This window comes from Thermobia domestica, chromosome 6 (assembly GCF_964235325.1).
Source record: "Thermobia domestica chromosome 6, izTheDome1.hap1.1, whole genome shotgun sequence".
NCBI lineage: Eukaryota > Metazoa > Arthropoda > Insecta > Zygentoma > Lepismatidae > Thermobia > Thermobia domestica.
Window position 1 is genome coordinate 136,561,634 of NC_137459.1, and position 24,703 is coordinate 136,586,336.

General features: G+C 34.3%; 1 protein-coding gene across 5 annotated transcripts in view; it reads left to right on the forward strand.

Annotated features, from left to right (window-relative positions):
- CRMP (Collapsin Response Mediator Protein) overlaps positions 1-24,703 on the forward strand; it is a 502,151-nt gene that overhangs the window by 434,776 nt on the left and 42,672 nt on the right. For 3 of the 5 annotated variants that reach the window (XM_081762168.1, XM_081762169.1, XM_081762173.1), the window contains 6 exons: positions 1,369-1,482; positions 6,383-6,615; positions 13,150-13,375; positions 14,321-14,431; positions 19,353-19,508; positions 22,057-22,261. In XM_081762168.1, coding sequence (XP_081618294.1) covers positions 1,369-1,482; positions 6,383-6,615; positions 13,150-13,375; positions 14,321-14,431; positions 19,353-19,508; positions 22,057-22,261 — 1,045 coding nt within the window. Of the gene's footprint in view, positions 1-1,368; positions 1,483-6,382; positions 6,616-7,958; positions 8,192-13,149; positions 13,376-14,320; positions 14,432-19,352; positions 19,509-22,056; positions 22,262-24,703 lie in introns of all 5 variants that reach the window. The other 2 variants (XM_081762172.1, XM_081762170.1) reach the window with 2 other exon arrangements.

The following is a 24,703-nucleotide window of genomic DNA, read 5'->3' on the forward strand; positions in this document are numbered from 1 at the left end:
GTACTTAAGAATTCGTCTGGACCCTCTTGGGAACGCCGTGAACGTCATAATCTCTATCTTCTATAAACTGTACCTGAAATCAAATATAGAAAGATATTAATGTAAATTCAAGTTATTACACTTGTATTTTATATTGTTATGTTTACTTGCCTTTTGTTAGTAATAGCCTTGTACTTCAATTTTAGGTTTAATTTCTGGTGTATTTAGCGAATACTTTAAACGTGTATGATAAATTGTGCAGATTCAGTATAGTATTAGCTAGCGGGCGAGAACTCTCTCTTCGCCGAACTTGGATTTTGCGTTATCCACTGTCTTTTTCATTTGTTTTCCAAGCTGCTTCTTTGGAATGGCGATCATTGTATACGGAGTTGTCCCTCGTGATAGCTTTGTTTTTCGACGATGTTTCTCGAGGTATCAGGAAGATCATTAAGCTAGTTGTAAATCACATCCTTCTATACGTAGCGAGCGGACTGGATTCGATCCGACCTCGTGGAATACTCGGACACCGCCATGTGAAGTGTGAGTGAGGTGGACAATGTGGTGACGTTTTTCGAATAATTTTGATTTGTTTGATATTACGTTTAGGTGTACGTAGATACTTTCGTAAGAAAGAGAAGAAAAAGTTAATCTTGTTTTCCCATATCTCTAGTATGCTCTTTTATCCTTGTTTCTATGTTCCTTCTAGTCACACGAATGTATGAACCATCACATCGACAAATAGCTTCATAAATGTATGTATAAAGTTATTAACAAAAGAATTTTTGTAATCCGCGAAATACTTTTCAATACATATGAATGATTTGCAACCAGCTTGAAATACTTTTCAACATTTAATTTCTCAAAAGTGCATAAACGGGTTAGTGAGGTAACAAATGTGTGCCAGATATTTTCTCGTAAGATAGTTGATCTACTGTAGAAATATGGACTATAATGTATGTATGAATGTATAATGTATGTATGTATGTATAATGTATTGAAATATGACATATGGAACATGGTCAGTTCTTTGACCAGTTCTACCAAACTGTTAAGTTTCTAGTAGGCAGTTGTCTTTTTAAGTAAGTGAATAAGTTAGTGCATTAATTTACTGTTTATAGACCTTGATTCCTTTCTCAGTTGGGGCATAGAATTGACAGTATGCTAGGGCAATTGTGGATTAATTACTGTTTGAATTAAGAGGTAACGAACTACGGTGTGGAAAGTCAGAAATGGCATTGGGAACTGATGTGCTGACTACTCATTATCTACTTTAATATGCACCATCTGGCGAGACATAGCCCGTAAGATACAACACTAAGAATTTTTGTTTTTGAGCGTTTCCAGTAAGCAAGTTTATAATTTTATTTTATTTTACTTTATTTTCTCTAGAATACGAAGAAACTTCTTGCTGCTGGAATAACTGGGCCAGAAGGACATGAAATGTCACGACCTGAAGAAGTTGAAGCAGAAGCTGTTAATCGAGCATGTGTCATAGCTAACCAGGTAAATTCACTTCCTTTACCACTTTTAGAACTAGCTCTGCCTTTCGAACCAGATTTCTTACAATTCGTCCCTCTCGAGACAAAAGGGCGTATCTCATTTTCTTAAATTTTCCAGGAGACAAGTTTAAACCTTTTCTCATTGTTTTTATTATATCTCCTTCTTTTAAAATTTAGTTTGATCTCGTAAGTTATATACCTGAACGAAGTATATCAAAATAAATTTTAAAAGAAGACGATATAATAAATAATGAGAAAAAGTGTAAACTTGTCTCTTGGAAAAGTTAAGAAAATGAGATACGCCCCTTTGTCTTGAGAGGGACGAATTCTTGTCGACAGTGTAAACAATTTCTTCCTAATTTTGTTCTCATTTCTATTCTTGCGTACTGTATTATTTTAATGAACGAAGTAATTTTCATTTTTCTTCAAATTTTACTTGGTCTTACACATTTAAATATTTCTTACACTTGACTTAACTTTTTATTTTGTTGTTGTTTTTTTAATTTTCTGTCATTTAATTATGACTACAGGATTTTCCCTCCTGTTCATTATTATGTCCTTCAATATAATTGAATACTTTGCACCTTTGTTTTAGAAGAATGTTTTGCTGTACTTTTATTACAAAGAAATTTGAGGGAGAGAGAATGGAAGTTAAAACACAGTTCTAATAATCGGTTTTGAATATTTGTGTTTTCCGAGAACTTCTAGAGTCTTTCAACATGCAAGTTCATTCTCACATAAATTATGCAAAATTTACATTAAAACTTAGAGTATCTTATTCGTCGAGAATAATTCTTAAATGACGTAAGAAATCTGATTTTTCAAGGTTTCAAATCACTCTGTAAGGTTAATGTATAAAGCGTAATATATATATAAAACGTATTTAGGGTAAGAAATGTAGCTGATTTTGTATTCATGTTTTAGTTCCTATAATTTGTGTGTTCGATGCTGTTTCATGAAAGGAAATATACACAAGCCATTTGCTTACTTCACTTGCAATGAATACAAATTTATTTTTGCAATTTTTGTGTCGCTTTATGTAGCAAATATTTTATGGTTAAATTTTTTCTGTTTATATTTTTTCTTATTTATAATTTTTGGCATCAGTACCAATAATAATAATATAAAAAAATAGCACTTGGAATGCAACATACAAGCATATTGAAGATAGCTAAACAAATAAACAAAAGAGTATATCGTGATTATATCTATTATGTTTAAGCACTTTCTCCTGCATGTTGCCTTTTTCAAAGGATAGAGTGTCAGTATGCATCATTACCAACGAAGTAATAATACTTGCTCGTTTTCTACGAGAAATTCCATTAAGTTACAGTAACTCACCTATGAGTTGTCTTAAATAACTCTTGAGTACCTACCATAAAATCCATGTAGTCTGAGACTGCAGTACTGACTTCTTAAAAATCTGACCCCACCTCCGTTCAAAAAATGCTGCATTCTTATCCACGAATGGGATTAAAATAAAGAAATATTAATTATCTTTGATCAATTGAAATCTTCATTGAACTCTTAATTATTCATTTACTAGCTGAATATACCCATTCTTCACATGGGGGCAGTATTTGGAAGTCAACGCCTGTGGAAGCATTACCACTCATTTCGGCGACGGCAAAAACTATGGATCTGACCCTAATATCGGTCATTTTGGATTACTTTTACATGTCTCGGTATTCCCCCTCCCCGCTGACTTCCGGCCCGCATTCAATGGTAGCTGAATTTGCAAGTCAGCGCTAATGAAGATGTCACCATTGATCTCAGCGACCGCGAAAACTATGGATTAGGCACTAATATCTGTCATTTTGGATTATTTTTAGATGTCTCGATATCTCTCCTCCGTAACCTCCGACCCGCAGCCGAATGGGGTGAATGCGATCGGAGTTTCATCATTGATCTCAGCAACGGCGAAAAACTATGAATTCGACACTAATATTGGTCATTTTCTACTACTTTTACATGTCCCGATAAACGCCCCCCTGAGACCCTCCTGGTTCGAATTAAAAAAAAAAAAAAAAAAAAAACTATTCGTCTTGGCCTGCGGCCTGGACCAAGGTACCCGTGAGCTAAATTTTGTAACTCTCAGCCCAGATCCCAGGCCGGCCCCGATAAACGCCCCCCATGAGAACCCCTGGTTGGGAATTAAAAAAAGAAAAAAACTCTTCATCTCGATGATCCCTCTATTATGACCCCCGTTCCTAAGCTGATTGAGGCTAAATTTCAAAGTAAACGCGATCTTAAGTTTCACCATCGAGCTCAGCGGCCCCGAAAGCTGTTGATTTGACACTAATTTTAGATATTTTTAGATATTTTTTTTTTACATGGCTCGGTAAACCACCCTACATGTGACCCCGGCCCGCATACAATGGTAGCTGAATTTGCAAGTCATCGCTAATGGAAGTGTCACCATTGATCTCAGCGACCGCGAAAACTATGGATTTGACACTAATATCGGTCATTTTGGATTACTTTTACATGTCTCATTAAACGCCCCCCTTAGCCCCCTTGGTTCGAATTTTGACAAAAACGCATCGCCTTGGTCTGAGGTCTGAACCAAGTTATCTGTGACTGAAATTTGGTAACTCTCGGTCAACTTGTATGGTCCCCAGGCCAGTCCTGGTGAACTCCCCTCCCCCCTGAGACCCCCCTGGTTCGAATTTTTTTTAAAGAAAACTCTTCGTCTTGATCTGGAGCCTGGTCCAAGGTACCCCTTACCAAAATTTGGTAAATCTCGGTCCACTCGTCTGGTCCCCAGGCCGCACACAGACAGACAGACAGACAAACACACAAACAAACTCTTTATTGTATTTATATTAGACTAGATTTATTGTAAAGTATTAAAATTTCGTACATAGTTTTACGAGAAATATGGCCTTGGGGAGAAATAGGTGGCCAATATTTTTTAAACAAAACTGTACGTCTGTGTGTACCAGATATAAGCACTCTACTACTTAGTTCTAGTTTAACCTGTATTGTTCGCAAAATAGAAACTTGGCTGTTTAGTTGCAAAATTTTTGGTATATGGGTGTTGAAATTGGTGCTTTATTCACATACGTAATGTTGTCTTCAGGAATTCACTTGTTGGGTGCTTAAGAGCACTTTTATGCAAACTGGGGTTAATCTTGGCAGGTGTACATATATGTAGTTGTTCATTCCGTGTCCATTATAGAAAAGTGTAAAAGAGACTGTTATATTACAGGCCATACTATTACAGCTAGAAACATCAAATTTGAACAGAAAATTCCTTTTCCCGCGATAGCAAGAGATAAGAAAGGATGCTATGAAATACGTATTCCAAAGAGATTAACTTTTTTTTTTCTTTCTTCAAGCATAGAGTCTCTCTTCAATCCCTTAATTTAGAAAGATGAAACTCAACATACAAGCTTCGTGGTAAAAATAATTTAGCGCATTGAAAATTCCGTCCCTAAAGGAGGGAGAGCAATTTCTATAATGTTCATAAAAAATCAAAATGTGAGGATTCGCTGAAGATACAGATATAAAATTTGGCACAGAAATTCTCTATTGAAAATGAGAAAATGCGTGCTGCAGCGTTTCTAAAACTTCCACTTCTTCAAGGGAGAAAGAGATACAATTGAGGAACAGTGTTGTGGTTTGTGAGGCTTAAATTGTGGTAGACAGATCCGTGTCATGTTTTGATTTGCATTCAAGTGTTGGGTTATGTCTGCTTTTTTTTTTTTTTTTTTTTAACAAATGAAGAATACGTTGACATATTTGTTTATGGCTACTGCAATGGAAATAGCTACTAAGCCATGAGTAAATACGGACGTCGCTTTCCAACCTGCAGAATTCCAAGGATTCGTGTGTTCAGAAGAATGTACCAGTCTATACGGGAATTTGGTAGAGTGTTCAATGCTGGAGTTACTGCGAAGGTAGAAGAATGGTTTCTCTCACCGACTGGGTGGAAAACATGGATGGATAAGAGCCTACATCCGTATTTCTGACTAGTATAAAGCCTTCGTGAAGATGAGGAGAAGCGAATGAAATTTTATACATGTGTAATTAGGAATCAACATTTAATTCGTTACGTTATCTTCATCTACAATGTTGCTGCTACAAGGAATGGTATGAACAGTACACACAATTCGCATAATACAATACACACAATAAGTCCCATGGACTACGGTATTTGAGATGGATGAGATATGAAGGGTACATGGTGAAACTAGACACCTCTGAGCAACTCATTCAACAGATTTATCTCAGGCTGAAATATGTATAAAAGACAATGTGATGTCTGTTCACAGACCCTCCATCAGCTTGCAGAAACATGTCTTCGAGTGAGCGTAGAGATTTTTGTGCACTTATTTTAGGAAGAAACGTCAAGACTATCATCTTATGGCTCCTGAGATGCAGTAGTGGCTAGTAATAGATCAGTCACGTGATTCTTTTTCTTTTCTTTTCTTTTTCTTTTTTAAATAGATACTTCCCAACATTTCTTGATATACTACTCATATAGGATCATCCTGCAAAATATTCACATTTCTTCCTGAAAGTTCTGAACATAGTTTCCTTTTGGTAGGTACAGCGCATGATCAATCTAATGCCTATTGAACTTCGTGGTTCCCCACATTGTCCAGCCTTTTCATCTTTAATATCAACTATTCACTCGACACTAAAAGTATTTTCACTGTATCTGCTTCGTTGGTAATGCTTAGTGCAGTAATGCGTACTATGCGAAAACGCATAGTGTTAACGCATACGTGTAATTGTACCGTATTAGCTTTATTAAAGCCAGTTTAAGTAAGTTTATTTGTTGATTTCTGACATATGTCTTGGTTAGTTTTGTACGCCCTTTTTATTTATTTATTTTTGATTTTTGCATGCTCCTTTTCAGTGCAATATATGCATGGTACAGGTTCTGTGTTTTGTAGGTGAATTGCCCACTTTATGTAGTGCATGTCATGAGTAAATCTGCAGCTGATGTGATTGCTGAGAAACGACGAAAGGGGTATAACGTGTATGGGGAACCTATAGCTGCAGGACTAGGCACAGATGCTTCAAAAATATCACATAAATGCTGGAGGCATGCTGCTGGACATGTAATGAGCCCACCTTTAAGGCCAGATCCCACCACACCTGACTATCTCATGGAGATGCTAGCAACGTAAGTGATTAAATATAGCCTTGCCAATAAATATTAGCTACCATTGTATTAGAAAAAGAGTTGGATTGTTAATGAAAATAGCAACAAAATGACGAATTGAGCTAATATTTTCCTTGAATTTTTCTCTTGAAAGTCGTTATGATTTTCCCGTGGTTTGAAAGCTTATTACGATTGTTGTAAGTCATTAACACAGCAATGGGAATGTATCTTACATGAAGCGTCATAGGCATTCAGTCGCATTAAGTGCATTATTATTTTAAAACATGTAATCGCGTAATCTTTATCAGTGAAATGGATTCACAGTTTAACAAGCTAGAACTTGATGAGAACTACGTTTACTTTAAGGAAGTAAACAATACTGTCTTATGAATAAACTGATTTCGAAAGTAGAAATAATATTAAAAGACTATTTTGAGCACTATATCCAAATTTGAACGAGTATTATTTTATGTAAAATTTTAGAATAAACTAAAGTTTAAATTTCACAAACTGTGTTGAACAGATTGTTGATATTCTCCACCCCATTCTTCAATAGGTAGGTGATGTCGTCTCACTATAAGATAGTCTCGGACTATTTGTCCTTTCCTTTCCAAGGGCTTTCTCAATAATAACAGGTAAATTACACATCTCTCATCAAGTCTTTCCCCTGCGGTTCAATGAAGTCAACAGTGAGGCTATTCCCCCCCCCCCCCCCGTTTCTTTCTTTCTTTCTTTCTTTCTTCTTTCCTGACCCTATGTTTATCTGCAGTGTCACTGCTCATGTTACTACAAATAGAGGTCAAGATTAAATAATATCTAAAATTTAAAAATAGTGTCCTTATTCAATCATTCCCGCTGTGATTACTTATACAAATAAGAAAATATGATGCTAATTTTCAAATAATAAATGCTGCAACTGGGTGAAGAAGCAGAAAACACCAGTAATGAGGATATGAAGAAGATAAATTTATTCAATAATTCATCTTCTACAGTGTGAAAACTGTTAAGCTTCTCCTGTCCCTTGTCTTATTTTCTTATTGTAAACATAGATTGAAAACTTAGAGGATCATTTTCGTAGTATTGGGATATAAGTTGTCTGTAGTGATAAATTCTCTCGTGCTTTTCCCATTTCAAAATTAGCAGAGAAGATAGTATACTCTTTTTACGAATGGCGTACTTACAACGAATAGTAAAGAGAGGTATTTTTGATAAATAATTGGGAATTTAGTACAATGACTATAATTTTGTTGCTATTTTCATAATACGTAACCTATAAAAATTTTGCGGAGCATATGAACAGTAATTGAAAGTACAGTAAATGTAATACTTTAAGGAAAGGATGTTGGGATTTCGTTTGTCATTAGGTAAACTGCCCACTGTATGTTGTGCGGGTGATGAGCAAGTCATCGGGTGATGTGATCTCTGAGAAACGCAACCAAGGAGTTGTAGTGTTTGGAGAACCGTTAGCAGCCTCCCTTGGAACTGATGGAAGCCATTATTGGAATAAGTGTTGGCGTCATGCTGCTGCTCATGTTACAAGTCCTCCACTTCGCCCAGACCCTGAAACCCCTGAACATCTAATGGATTTGCTGTCTTCGTAAGTTATTGTATCACAGAGACGAATATGAATGACTCATGTTGATTTAAGTTATTTTTGATTTCGCTGTTGTGGATTTCTTTGCTTTTTGTAGAGTGATATTGATTTATTGTGTACGTTTTAAAGCTGACATTTATTTATTTATCTCTTCGTACTGATCATATCTACAGTTGCTTATCCATTAATTTTACCATTTTAGTCACTCGAGTATAATTTCCATAGTCTAGAACGACTATATGTACCAGGAGTACTTTCTGAAGCTTCCATATCCGTATACATGAAGCTAACAGTGGTACAAAGATATAGTATGATTCCCTAAACTTTAACTTGGTGTTGAGTACAGGCAAGTAGAGAACCGGCTAACGATTGTAATGAGTTAAAAAGAACCCAAGATAATGAAGGATATATTTTTCTTTTTGTGAAATTAATGTTAGGAAACCGGAATTATAGTAGAGAAATCAAAATGTGTAGTAGTAAAGTACAAAGAGTAACTTTGACTTTATGTAAGGGCTAATACGCTTTTGTTCTTCGTGTCAATGAGGTAATGTACAGTACGTTTCTTGTGATATTTACTTCTGTACTTTCCTTCCAGATTTATGTTTTTGGCAGTTACTGTACTGTTCATACAAAAATAGCACTAATACTGATTTGAAATTAGTATACAATTAATATAGACTTGTGCTAAGCAGAATAAAATCATATTTTATCGGAACTACTCGCAATAACACATTAATTTGACTCGAAGTTGTATATGAGTATATGTAAGCAAAACTATCACAATTATAATATTATCGGATTTTAATAACTAGGATTGTGAAAAATATAGTACATTTTTGTTGTGGTCAAATAGAGATTCGCAATTGCACGTCAAAATTAATATATCTCAAACATATTTCAAACGGAAAAGGAATAAAAGGTTGTTGGTAATGGATTAGATTAATGGATGAGTAATCATTGAAATAGTAGTCTTTTCTTTGCTTCCTTTTATAATTCTTTTAAAAGTATTTAAATGTATTTTGTTCTAATTTATTAAGGTGATTGTATGTTAAATTTAATTGTAACTGCTGTCAGTAACGTTACAATGATATCCTATTTTTCTCTATCTCTTTTCCGGGAGAAAGGGAGGATGCATATTGATTTACACATCTGAAGAAAATCGTGTTAAATCACATTTCAGAAAATGCTGCAACACTGAAAAGTCCAATCAAACTGTAGAGCGTCAGTAGTGTTCAATGTGAGATAGACAAATAGAGGCATATCGTGACAGTAATGCTAAAGTTAGGTTCTAAATATATGTATTTCATAAAGTAAAGGAATTCCCATTACCGCTTTCCACTTTCGGAAATAAGGAAATAATATTATGTTCATTTCGGATAATATCTAGTAACACTAGAAATATATTCCAAAAGGATTCGAAAGTATAACTTTATTATCACAAGTAATACTACATAAGGCGAAATTAAGAAGTTAGACGATGGTGTGGGTTTTAAATGTAAGGAAAGAATGATTGTGATATAGCCAATCGCCGAGTGGATTGAAATAAATTAATGTGATAGGGTATGGGATTTACTTGTATGAGGTAAATCGACTATAAACAGAAGCACTAGTTTCCACTGGTGATTTTAAAAATACACATTATCTAAGTTCTCATATAAAATTGTGTGTACGTATACGTACATGTGCCACAAAGTTAATTAGATCCGAATTTCGTACAATGTTTCTTTCCGAGTTCGACAGGTTTCCTTCGTGCAGGGTTTTCTAATGAGTTTTTGTGATTTAATGATGTATGGTCTGTAGTCTACAGATTAAGAGATGAATTTCAATTATCTCGCGAAAGATATGTATTCTATTTTCGTTAGCTTTATAAAGCGAATATTTTGTGCCTTAGGTCACATCATTGTTTTCCGTGGAGTATGTATGTACCAGAGGCATCAAGCAGAAAATAAAAGGGTACCAGACTCCGCACTAAACTTTCTCGTTCCATTTCCTTAAACAAATTCATGGTGTGCTGCAGTTATTAGTGAAACATTTTCTTGTGAAATAAGAACAGAATTATAAGGCGTTCCACGAAAACTACTCAAAGAAAACTCATCCCCAAAAGTATACTACTACTTGTAGATTTTTCCATACTAAATTACTTATGCCACATGCTAGGGTTATTAATGAAAGATTTGTTTATAAAATAACAAACAAAATAGCATGAGTCCTGCTTTACAAAGCTGTCAAAAAACTCACTCCAAGAGTAACTGCCCTTGGCGAATTTTTTCGTTAGGAATAATTTATGTAACATTATGGAATTATTAATGAAATATGAATCAAATCGTCTGAGTCGTTTTTGAGAATATCGTCCACAGGAAAAACTCACACCGAAGAATAAAATACCCCTCTTATTTTTTTCAGGACAAACTAGTTATACCATATTGGCAGCTTATTAATGAAATACTTACTTGTGAATTATGAACAAAATTGTCAATGTCATTTTTGAGAAAATAATAATAAGAAAAACTACCCCTCGTAATTTTTTTTTTTTAAAAGGAAAATGAGTTATGCCATATTATCAGATTATTAATGATGTATGAAGAAAATGTGACAGTCATTTTTGAGAAAATCGTCCAGAAAATGTCATCCACAAGGTTTGAACTGCCTTTTTTCGATTTTTTCTCAGAGAAATGACGTATACCGCAGTACGAGGCTATGATTGAAAAATTAATTTATGAAATACTAGCATATATTACCCGCTTCGCTAAGTTGAAATGAAAATTTAAATGCACAACTGCGTATCTCATGTGTTTAGTACCCGTGAAATATGCTGTTTTCGTTTTCCATGGCATCAATTTAAACGGCATCGGAAAGATCGTTGATCATCTCGGCGCACCGAAAACCATGAATTCGACACTAATATTCGTCATTTTCGATCATTTTGTTATCTTCCTCTCTCCCAAGATGCGGGGCAGAATTTGGATTTAAACAGCATCAGAAGTGTCACTGTTCATCTCGGCCATCACAAGAACTATAGATTCAACACTAATATTGGTCATTTTCGACCATTATATATATATATATATATATATATATATATATATATATATATATATATATATATATATATATATATATATATATAATATGCCCTCCCCCATGTTGCGGCCCATGGCATCGGAAGTGTCACTGTTCATCTCAGTGACCCCAAAAAATGTGGATTTAGCACTAATATCGGTCATTTTCGATCATTTTTAAATATCTCTTCCTTCCCCTTCCCCAAGTTGCGGGTTTGAATTTGAATTTAAACGGGATCGATAGTATCACTGTTCATCTAAGCGACCCAGAAAACTATAGGCCTAAATTCGACACTAATAGTGGCCACTTACGATCATTTTATATATATATATATATATATATCTCCTCCAAGTAGCGGGGCTGATTTTGGATTTAAACCGGATCGGAAATATCACTGTTCATCTGAATGATCCCGAAAACTATGGATTAGACACTAATATTGGTCATTTTCGATCATTATTATATATAGATCCCCCTCCCTCTCCTCTGTGCTGCGGTACACGGCATCAAAATTGTCACTGTTAATCTCAGCTACTCATACAATTATGGATTCGACACTAATATTAGTCATTTTCGATCATTTTTAAATATTCATTCCCCTCCCCTACGTTGTACCCTCCCCATCCCCAACTATCAGGGCTACACTTGGATTGAAACAGCATCAAAAGTGTCACTGTTTCTCTCATCGACCCCGAAAACTTTGGATTCAACACTAATATCGGTCATTTTTTTATCATTTTATCATAAATGTGAATAGTCTAAAGTAATCCGAGCCCATAAACTCATGTATGTTGAAAATTTGATTGAGATCGGTCGGGTGGTTCAAGAGTGATGAAGTCACAAAGGCAGTCATTTTTATTTTAACTTATATATATATACTTCCTCCCCTTCCCTAGGTTCGCTTTTCAAATTGAAACGAAAAAAAAAAAAAAAAAAAAAACACACCCAAGGCCCGACCCTCATATATGTTGAAAATTTGATCGAGATTGGTTGGGTAGTTCAAAAGTTATTAGGTTTTATTAGTTTTTATTTATACGTCTCCCTCTCCTCACCCTTCCCTAGGATCTACCATTAAAGTGAAATTACAAAAATGTTTCCAGATCCGAACCTCATGTATCTTGAAAATTTAATTGAGATCGGTCTGATAGTTCAAGAGTTATTAAGTTACAAAAAATAGTCACTTTCAGCCTTATATAAATGGAATTTTATATATCCCCACTCCTTCTCATCCCCTACGTTGCTCCGTCAAACTTAAAGCATAGAAACGATCCCAGTCCTGAACCTCATCTATGTGGAAAATTTGATCAAGATCGGTTGAGTGGTTCAGGAGTTATTAAATTTTATTTATTTTTTATACCGCCTCCCCCTCCCCTCAGTTCTACCATCAAAGTGAATAGCCTAAAGCCAGCCCAGCAGCGAAACTCATCCATGTTACAAATTTGATCGAGGTCGGTCGGGTGGTTCAGGAGATCTAGTCACAAACAGTGATTTTTAATTTTATATATATATATATATATATATTAACAAAATCTTTCAAGCCTTTTTTGGGGGGTCCTTTTTTTTAATTTTCACTCTTTAGTAAATTACCCTTATTTTTAGGGATAGGAAGAAAATTCAAAAAATCCATCTGGAGAAACATGAAATTTGATTGAGATACGTTGAACGATATGGACTCTAGGCGAGTGTACATCAAGATGTAGGAAAATAACTTTTTTGGTATGTATGGGTCATGGAACGTGAAAGAAAAAAGGAGGTTAAAACCAAAGCTTTTAGTGCAAATTAAATTTCTTATTATTTTCTGCACACAATTTTATAACTGCTTTAGTATGCAGTAGTTTGAAGAAAGTTGAAACAGCAAAATTATAAACATTATAATCCATGATATCAATTTTTCCTTTCAGAGATGGCCTTCAAGTAACAGGATCTGACAACTGTACTTTCAATTCAGAACAGAAGGCAATAGGCCGAGATGATTTTACCAAAATTCCCAATGGTGTCAATGGAGTTGAGGATAGAATGTCTGTCATTTGGGAGAAAGGCGTACATTCAGGGAAAATGGACCCAGCTCGTTTCGTGGCGGTTACAAGTACAAATGCTGCCAAAATCTTTAACATCTATCCGAGAAAGGTTGGTTGAATACGTTATTGTTCTGTATTGGTTTTCCTTAACAATTAATTTGGGTTGTATCTATTACTGAATTCAAATAATTTTGCAGAATTTAGCTGATCGAGCATATCATTTTCTACCGTACTACAAAATAGAACAATCGGTTTAAGTTTCTTAGGATTGGCTAGTTTTTAGGTTCTTTGTTTCCTTAAGTCAGGGGATTTAATCTCTTGACGAATACCTTCTGTTTACTTCATTAAAATTTTCCTTAAGACCAACTGTTCTTAAGTGCTTGATCAGCATTCAAGCATTAATGACTCCGGTCTCTTGGACTGCTTGTTGTACGTAAACAGTATCATTGTACAGTTAATTCTTATTTTAAGAATGTTAAAAAGGTAAAATGTGATGTGGATCTTCATATCATTTTAGAAACTTTCGTTACGCAAATCTGTTAAGCTAAAGACGTTCTGAGTGGAGTTTTAAACTCCTTATGGGAATATATGTATTAAGAAATTAACATGAATCCTTACAACACATGATAATTTATATAAAGACTTGTCCACAGTGATTAGTATTGAGTACACAGATTATTTTTCGAAAGCATTTTGAAAGTAGTGAAGTAAATAAGTAGAAAGTAGTAAAATATTTCGGAGAAATTAGATCAGAAACAGGAACATACTAGTATGGGGGAGTTAGGAAAACACATTGTTACATTATGAACAAACTGTTGTTTTATCTTAAAAGTAAATATAAAATTCATTTGTTTCAAATACTTTGCACATTTTAAATATCAGTGTGGGAGCTACAATGAAGAATGTTATGCTGGGAAGTTCGACATATTTACATTAGAAGACATAAAATACATGTGTAAGCTATCGATATTACAGTTATGTAAGTAACATTAATAGAAAGTTGATGGATTTGGTCTATGTATTAGAATCTTTAACATAAAATCATTATTTTCAGGGTTGCATTGCAGTAGGTTCTGACGCTGATATTGTTGTATGGAATCCAAACATGTCTCGCACTATATCAGCACAAACTCACCACCAAGCAGTGGACTTCAATATTTTTGAGGTAAGAAAACATGATAGCTGTACTTAAGATAAATTAAAAAGAAAGAAAAGAAAAAAAAGTTGGATCAATGATGTTTAGCGAAATGGGTAATGTGAAATCTTATTATGGACATTTTTCTTTACTTATAAATCCGATTTCTTTCTATAATAATAATAATAATAATAATAATAATAATAATAATAATAAAATGGTCTGTATCGTTGTTAATCGAGTTATAATGTTCAACCCAAACATTGCATATCCTTTCAAATTGTCTGATATTTTTTTCTTTAATCTCTTGTAGTTGGATGCTTTCTCTGAATTTATATTCTGTACTTTTTAAGCTCATAATCAAACAATCTGAATTTGTATTTTCGTGTGTGAGTGGTTCAGTGTTCGAGCTTTCGCAGAGTACTATTTAAGTTTATCACGAAAGAATACTGCGTACATTATTCTGGACCAATTATTTTCAACTTTATCCTCAGTGATGTCAGTGTTTGTTTCTTGTATACTCAATAAACCAAATGAACAGGTATATGCACCAGAACCAGTAACATTGACAAAGGTAATAACGGCAGGCGAACAAGAACATAGATGGCCGTCTTGCAACTATTAACACTTGATCCATCGTACACTGTCACATATTTTATACTTTTCTCCTTCTTTGCCCCTTCCTTTTGTTCTTACTGTTTCTCTGTCTTACTTCGAACAAAAAGGCGTCCTCTGACGGTGTACATTAGCCAGTTGGAAATGACTGTTTTAATCACGTTTCAACCCTATTTAACTTTATCTTGTGCTAAGTATTTGATTAATCAAGTTTCATTACCTTACATTTTACATGATCTAATATAAGGCTTATATATTGTTAACATTTAAATACATTGGTAGAAAATGAAATAGGAACACCCAGAAGCCATGATACTACGTAATTTAAATTGTATATGCACAATATATCTTCTACACTCTATATGATTAGCAAGTCACACACAATATATGCGAGCACAAGGTTCTTCACGTATGGACAGAGTGTATAAGATGTGTCAAAATACCATGTCAGTAGTTGTATGCCCGCCTTGGCAGATCTCCAACGAGAGTCTAATATGACGCACAGCATGGCTTTGGAAGCAATAGTCTACTACTTTGGCACGTCGGCAACAATTACTGCGGGATCAGAGTTCCCATGGTCCATATATGCGTCCTCCTGCGCTCACTTCACAGCGCAATGCCATTGAACATTGCATGTACCTTCACTAGTAACCCATGCAAATATGATCTTCGTCTCTCACTACCTTTCAAGTGTTAATTTTTCAATTTTTACCAATGTACAAAAAAATGCTCTTAGAGAAATAAAAGGTTTTGAAATCCAATTACAAATCTCCTGATATATGGCCTTACTGCCAAGTTTGCTTCTTCATTTACATTGAGTGTATTATCCTAATAGCTAAATTATGTCTCTGTCATGGTCGATTCAGAGATTATGAAGTATTGTTCTGTTGTATTCTGAGTAATAATTTCACGTTCTTAGTATCTTTTGTAATTAGTGTGTCTCCTAAAGTGTTATTATTAAGAGAATGTAACTTCTAGTCTGAATTTTTAATGATTTCTGCCAAATGAAGTGTTGCTTTTTGAAACAGTATTCACCAACATTGTATTTTTTTTTTTTCTGTAGTAAGTTATAATATGGCACGATGAACAAAAATAAATAAATAAATAAATAAAAAGATCTAAAAAATCACGTAAATATCTGAAATCGAAGGAAGATCTCAGTATTAGATGCCAGCCCCAGACTTTGTGTGGGATAAATGCTATCCATAAGTTTTCTTATACTTCATTGCACTTACATCAATACTGTAACCTCTCTTTCATCTTTTGTCAAATCTGAAGAAAGAAAGAAAAAAACGCAACGGAATTCTCGAAGAAAACAAATGATATAACTTTATCGGCCAGAAAACAGAAAAGAAAGAAAAATAAAATTTTCAGATGTGACTACAACGTGATGGTAGACTTTTAAAAGAGTATATTATCACTGAACCTTAAATTAGTAATGGTAGCCGTAGACTTTTGCCTTAATGTTTAAGCTGTTATTGTCAAAACAACACACTCTTTATTAAAATCCAGTAAGTATATTTTTAAATGAATAACAATTTTATATTTTACGAAAATAAATAGCATGCGCCAAGAAAAAAAAATACTTATGTAGAGATTAGCTTCCGCATGCTCAACTCCATTATGTAAATTGCGAACTAACATTAATTTCAATACTTTTTGGGGTTATAGAAATATTTAAGGCAAGTCTTATTAACATTTTACAAGTAACTTTAAGATTTAAATATTAATTAACATATGGGTATTTGGTAAAATTAGGTCAGGTTATTTCTTATTCTGAAATGCAGAAACTTCTGGATAGAATCATATAGCATAAATTATTTCACAGTATATCAGTAAGTTATATACGTTTAGGAAAACATAATCTGGATTACATATATGTTGAGCGGAAAGTGTTTGCTAATATGTGAATGGCTGGTACGTTGTTAGGGAAGTTTTATGTGTAATCAATATAGATGATTATGTAGGTAGTTTCGACAAGATCATTTTGCTGCGTAAAATTTTCTAGTTTGTTTTAATATTGTGGTCCTACCGACTGCGCCAAATGTAGAATCAATATATTTAATTTATTTATTACATATATTGATATTCCATTTAACTGACCTATATTTTCTCTGTACACGATAGGCCACAGAACTTGAGCTCTTCACATAATTATTTATTCTCTATCTTTGCCCCAAGTCATTCTTCAACAACACAACCATATTTGTAATTCCACAACTAAATCTCAATTTTACTATACTGCGTATCTTAATACTATTCATATCCAAAAAATTAACTCGAATCTACCGACATAATCATCTATATTGTTTACATATAAAACTTTCCTAACAACGTACCGGCCATTCACATATTCGCAAACACTTTCCGCCCAACAATATAGTTAACGGGTGTTCATATAAACAGTAGCATAAACTCTTAGAACGTAAAGAATGCAAGGGCACTAAAAGTCTGTATTGTATTTATCGTTTGCCTTAAAGAAAGAGTATAAAATAATGCTTGTTTAATTTCTCCTTTATACAGTAAAAAAAAATTAATATTAGCAATATTGCGCTCTTTCATAATGTTCCACCCATCCAACCACTTTTACAGAGAAGAACAAAGAACTGATACTCTCAAATGTATTAGTTCTCGACACTATGGTTCTTGCCCTTGCGTAGCTACACGAAATGTCCTCTTTTACCAGGGCAGTAGCTAGGGAGGAGCTAAAGGAGGCACTGCCCCTTCTAAATTATTTTTTTGCCCCTATCGAAAATTAACGCTAAAGAGAATTTTCAAACTGACTCAAAACCAGTGAAATTCTTGCAATTATATTTACCAAATTAAATTCAACTTCGCGAATTCTACTCATTTCTGTGTAAAATTATATGTTTCTTGCTAGATGTACCAGACATCTTCTATTCTCTTTACCCATTTCAAGAATTTCAAATTGTACCCTATTATTGCAACCATGACAAGCATCCAAGGGTACCAGGTGGGCTTTGAAACAACCGTATCATAGGCCACAAAGTTATTTTATGAATATTAATAAACTGTAATGTCTCGCTTATTTTAGAATTTAGAAAAGTGAGTTCAAACGTTGTACAAAACATATACTTCTATTTTGTGTTGATGTAATCTAATATTTCTGTAATATAATTTTGTTCTAATGTTTAAAAGTAAATACTTCAATTTTAATTATTAATATGAAACAAGTATCTCGCAGAGAGCTTGTATTAAGCACACAAAAATGAAACAAAAGTTTACGGTTTCGATAATTCAAAAATAAATGCAGATTCTGTAAATAATAAATAAATATACAATTTTATAATGTTCTTTGCTATCTTTTTCATTGCCCCCTCAGTCTTCATTTCTGCCTCCCCCCCCCCCGCTCCTAATAAATCATACTGGCTACGGGCCTGCCTTTTACTTTATTAATATTATAAAAGATATACTTTAGTATCAGGAGAAAAATTACTTTGTAACTGCGCTTAAAATCCACTTACGCCAAATTGAACGTTAATATAAGCATGGAACAGAACAGTAAATAGCATAAAAATAATTGTAAGCTTCAGGTATTTAGAAGTATTTATCATTTAGTAAATCTAATCTTACCAAATAACAAACTCATAGAAATACCATAGAAGCATCATAAACAGGGAAAGTCAATCTAAAAAAAAAAAAAAAAAAAAAATCCAATAATAGAAAAATATTAAATTGTAATTGTTATCAGTATCGTGGTAATTTACTAAACAGCAAACTCAACTAATGTAATAGCTAATGTATTTACAGGAGTGCCAAATTCATAATATTCATACTTAATGATTTCTAGAAAGTATTATTATCGTATGTTGTTTATTTATGTATAATGAGCTAGCGAGATTAACAAATTAGAAGAAGGAATTCTGAAATGTCAGTTTCATGAAGTTGCCTTTGGTGCGACGTGTGGTAAACCTAGTAAGAGCACATGTGGTTCGGATCCTATATTATGCTGTAGGTTCACATCTTATATAACCTTCCTGGTAAACTCCAACAAACAGTGAGAAATCGTATTTTATTTAACCTAATACATGATATCCTAAAATCTCCAGCTTCTAAGTAATATTGTTTTCTTTCTTTCTTATCTGGTTTTAGGACTCTAAATTATGTAGATTTTATTTTTAAACTTTTGCAAAGAAGTAGATTATATTTAGAATAAAGATAATTAATATATAGTGGGTTGTTAATATTTTCTTGTAATTCTGTTGCTCTTGATTGCTGGCTAATATAAAAGCATAATTTAATTTTAAATCATGGATAAAATACCTCCGTTTTCCTTTTTCTTATTCTTCTTATTCTTATATATTATTTCTTCCAGGGTATGGAATGTCATGGCGTAGCAGAGTATGTAATAATCAATGGGCGTGTTTGTGTGGATGAATGCGAATTGAAAGCAGTACAAGGATTCGGAAGGTTTATTCCTACTCCCGTATTTTCACCCTATGTTTATGATCAAATAAAGGAGCGAGAAGAGGTACAGCACCACCAAACATCAAATTTATTTTGGAATTATTTGTAGTAACTAGTGATATACATATAATATAATATATGCTTTTCATATGAACTTTATATACAATAAAACGTCTGAAATTGTACTATAGTCCGCGTCACCCGAATTGGCATGTGACGTCAGCTAATAACCTCGCAGTGCCCTGTTACTAAACCTTCAGGGAGGAGTCTAATCATTCATAATTGTCCACAAATACGAACAAAATCTATTATGAATGATTAAGATTCCTCCCTGAAGGTTTAATAAAAGGGTAATGCGAGCTTATTGGCTTATGTGACACGCCAATTCGGGTGACGCGGACTATAGCCTCCTTTATGTAGGACTCCACTTTCTTTTTTTTACTTCCTTTTCTGGTTCTGAAGGAAACTTGAACACACATTGCTATGCAGGCTCAAGCTTTCTATCTCAGACGCTTGAGCACAAACTTAGTTAAATTGAATAGTTTCCGAGGGAACAGTAGTTGTTTACCTTAGAAAGGTTTTAATGTATATATCATTAATACACTGACCTGCATTCAATCATGGCACCCTTCCTACATTCTTAAAAGCTACTATTAAAAAAAAAAAATCTTTTTTTCCTAGTTCTTCTTCCTATCTGATAAAGCGTTTTCGCTACAATCATCAGATAGGACAAGAAGAAATCGGAAGAAAAAGAAAATTACAGAACAAAGAAACGATGTATATGAAGCATCGTGTTGGGTACTATATTGAAATGTAAAGTTGTGTAATAGTCTCTGCAGGTTGAAAATTGAGAGTATAGAATAGGAAAATTCAAGTAATCGGACAAGTGGCTCCGTGAGAGTAGAGGAGAGAAGGAAATTTAATATAGCTATAAAAATATATTTAAAAAACGAAAAATATAAATTAAAACAGTGAGTGGCTGTTTTGGGAAGCGGACTGGGTGGTGTAGTGGTTAACGCGCGGCATGCCGGCGGTCCTGGGTTCAAGTCCCATTCCAGTCAGTCAGTTTTTGATTCTTTACGTTAGAATTCGCATCTATAGAGGACTTGGTGTGTAAAATAATAAAATAGGTTGTTTCCTCCTCTCATTCATATGTATAAAGTCACAACCGTCATAAGGTACTCAGTATAAGAACACAGGATTGTCCAATCAAGCAGGGGTCTGTATTACAAGCCACGTGGTCCGAGATGAGAGTACGACTTCGAGAGTGAGAAAGTGGCTGGCTGTTCTGGAAAGTTGACTGGGTGGCGTAGTGGTTAACGTATCGGCACGGTATGCTGGAGGTCCCGGGTTCGAGTGCTGGTCCAGTCACTCACTCTTTTACTCTTTGCATTAGAATTCGCACCTATAGAGGACTTTGTGTATAAACTTAAAAATCGAGTGTTTTCTCCTCTCATTAATGTATGCAAGTCTCCAGAGTTCTTAACAACTCGTTGCCAGCGACGTAGAAGTTGTAGTATCCTTGTAGCAGCGCCTATTCTGTTGATTATTAAGACGGAGCGGTCTGTTCCATGCAGAAATCTTGGGAATAGTTAGTCGGTAATTTGTTCGTTCACTGGGATTGAAAAGTGCTCTTCATGAACCATGTCCACCAGATTTAAGCCAATGTGATTGATTTGAACCTAAAGATGAAGTATTCGCTTCCAGTCTATTCCCGAGTTTCCATATACGATAGACTGCTATGTCAGAACTCGCTGCTGATAGGGACGCTAAACTGAAACTCAAATTAAAAAATAAATAAATAAATAAAATCGCTCCGTCAGAACCATCAACAAAACAGGCACTGTTACAGGGATAATATGATTTCCACGTCGATGACAATGAGTTGTTGAGAATTCTGCGACTTCATTTCATACTAGAATCTCTTTGTACTAATAGCGATTAAGTAGTTGTCACTATTACATGTCCGACCCAGGTATGTATAGATATTCAAATCACGTGAGCTCTACCGGGATACAAAGCCGGGTCTCCCGCACCAGGACACTAACAATTTTTCATATAACCAGCACTATTCTTTCAAACATTATTAAATTCACCACATCATTCATTTGTATGCAACCAACAAAAACGCTTTGCTGATTTCTTCTACTTGTTTAAATTTGACGCTTCCTTTGCAGCTAACCAGAACGCGTAATATAACGTATTCATGGTGTCTGGCTACTATAATGCATTTTTGTGGAAAAGAAGATGCCAGACTCAGCATGGGTATCTTATTCTACGCGTCCTGATTGGTTGCAAAGCAAGCAAATTTAAACAACTGGAAGAAATCAGCAAAATATTTTTGTTGGTTCCATACAAATGAGTTATGTGGTAAAATTAATAATGTTTAAAAGAATAGTGCTGGCTATATGAAAAATGGGTAACGTTCTCGTCGTGGTGCGGAAGACCTGGCTTGTATCCCTGTGAGAACTCACGTGGTTCGGATTGTTTGGATTGCATGTTAAACTCTCATATACCTTCAGTGCTTCAGACATACATAGTTTACAAAGTAACACGTTTTGGTAGCATTATAGTTTTATGTATTTAATTAATAATATATATATTTTTTCCAGCAAAGAACACCGAAACCAGTAGTCCGTGGACCAGATGATGATGTGATGCCTGCGCAGAATGGTACTGCAGCTCCTGAACGCAAACCTGTGCATGAAGTAGTGAATGTAGCCTCTACTCCAGGAGATCTTCACTCTCGTCCACCTACAAAAGCTGGAGGCCGTAACATGCAGGATACAACATTCTCCATCAGTGGCGAGTACCCTAGTATGTTGCATGTTTTTCTGGGCTCTGGCTTTGGATAGTTGTAGATATAGCCTTATACTATCTTGTTATTTCTGGAGGCATGGATGACGCTTAGTTTATCCTCTGTGATACGAACTGTTAGATATTGTAAGTCTCCTGCATCAAACTATTGTAATGTTTTGCTATGTTTTGTATAAATATATATCGTAAGTAGTTCAAATTATCCATTTCCGGTTTCAACATTTATCGTCACAGAACAAAAGTGATATGAGCGACAAGCGTTTTTCAGCAAACGATTCAGGGTCCCAAGATAACATACTATCACAACCTGCAACACACTACCGAAACAGGAAGTGGTTCAAATGTTCTGCAACTCCGGTTTCCATAGAACAAAAGCGGTAAGAGATATCGAGATGAAGTTTTCTGCAATCGATTCAGCTTCCAATAGTAGATTCTATCTCCTTCCTAACCATGTATCGTCGCTGCGCCTCGAAGAACCGCTATGTGTTAAAACCACAACTTTTCAGAAGAAGCAAAAACATTCCAAACTTAAAATTATGCCAAATATACATGGAAAAACATGAAAAATATAATAAAATTGGTTCTGCGTATATTATACATTGGACATTGTTGTAGCTTGCTTCAACAATATTATATTACTATTTTTGTGTTTACGTAGCACATGGTTTATTTTTTCCTCCTTTAGATGCACATAGAGGATCAATACATACGCGATGAGAACTTGAAGAATTTAGTTTCAATCAATTATCTTTTCATTGCTGTGGCGAAACAATTCAATATTCACTTATCACAGTGTAAGGAACGCTGCCTGACAGCTTTCAGGCTTTTATTTGCACGGCATGACTCATTTTCGACAAAAATGTCACATAGCGGTTCTTCGAGGCGCAGCGACGAAGTCCAGAGTGGCCTCAAGTTGATCTGTTTTCAACTTTGATCGTCATAGAACAAAAAGAGTAAGGTAGAGTGAATAATAACTTTTTGATAAGGATTGAGAGCCCGAGGAACAGTTTCTATTTTTGATCTTATTAGTCTACTGCAACCAGTAATTATAGGTAGATGCACTACTTCAAAATTTGAGTATTTAATTCCATCAATTTGGAAATTACTGTAGTTTCACACTGTGAAACAAAACTCACTTGTTTAATTATTAAAGTGAACAATATTGTGATAGAAATACAAATAGCGTGAAAAACTGTGTATTCTTGTATTAAACCTAACACGAAACAATTTCATTTAATTATCGGGAAAGCGATACCTGTTTCCTTCTTCGTCTAGCTTCGTGCGCAGAATGGAAAAAGTGTTTTTATCATTATCATTATTATTATTATTATTATTATTATTATTATTATTATTATTATTTATTATTATTATTATTATTATTATTATTTCAACTGAGTTCGTTTTATGAACTGTCATAACGAAATTCTCGAGATATGTTTAATGAAAAGGTAAACAAAACGTTTCAAATTTAGGACTTCTACCATTACACCATTACACGTATCCGTTCACTGAGGTAAACTTTATGTATATATATGTTCACCGAGATTGATTTTGTATTTAAATATTTAAATTGAACTCGAATTCTTTCGCATATTACTCTGGTTTTAGAATTAATTTTGAAGTTTTGGAAGAGTGAGTAATTGTAAATGCATTTACAAACCAAACGGAAATCTTTAGAATGATAAAATCGTGTTCCTTGAAAATGTACGGAGGGTTTGATAATTATTACAGAAACAATTATGATTATAATAATAATGTATAGAGTTGGTCGAAATTTCGCTTGAATCCTTCTGAATTGGCTAGTATGGAAGTAGTATACAACGATAATGCATACTAAGAAACAGAGATTGATATAAAAATAAATTCTGGTAAAGACATTAGGTGAAATACTTCTATGTATGGGATATGGCTAGAGACCGTTAGTCACCGTTACCAGTTAAGACGTTAGCGGATTGACTTCATTAACGAACTCGGCCGATATAATCCCTTCAGTTATCAATTACAGAAAACATAATTCAAAAATTCGCTTACAGGCACGGAATATGAGGTAGAGATAACTACCATTGAAGTCACCGTTACCCATCAATACATTAATGGATTGACTCCACTAACACACTTGACTGGAATAATCGCTTTAGTTACCAACTGCAAAAAAACAATTTTAAAATTCGCTGACTTGCATGGGATATGAGGTATAGAGAGTCACCGTTAAAGTTACCTGTTAATATGTTAACAGATTGGCTCCATTAACGAACTCGGTCGAGGTAATTGCTATAGTTATTTGTTGTAAGAAACAGAAACCGCTTACATTTATTAGATATGGAGTATAGATTATCACCGTTAAAGTCGCTGTTATTCGTTAATACGTTAACAGATTGACTATTAACGAACTCAATCAATATAATGGCTCTAGTTATCTACTGCAAAGAAAAAACTATGTAC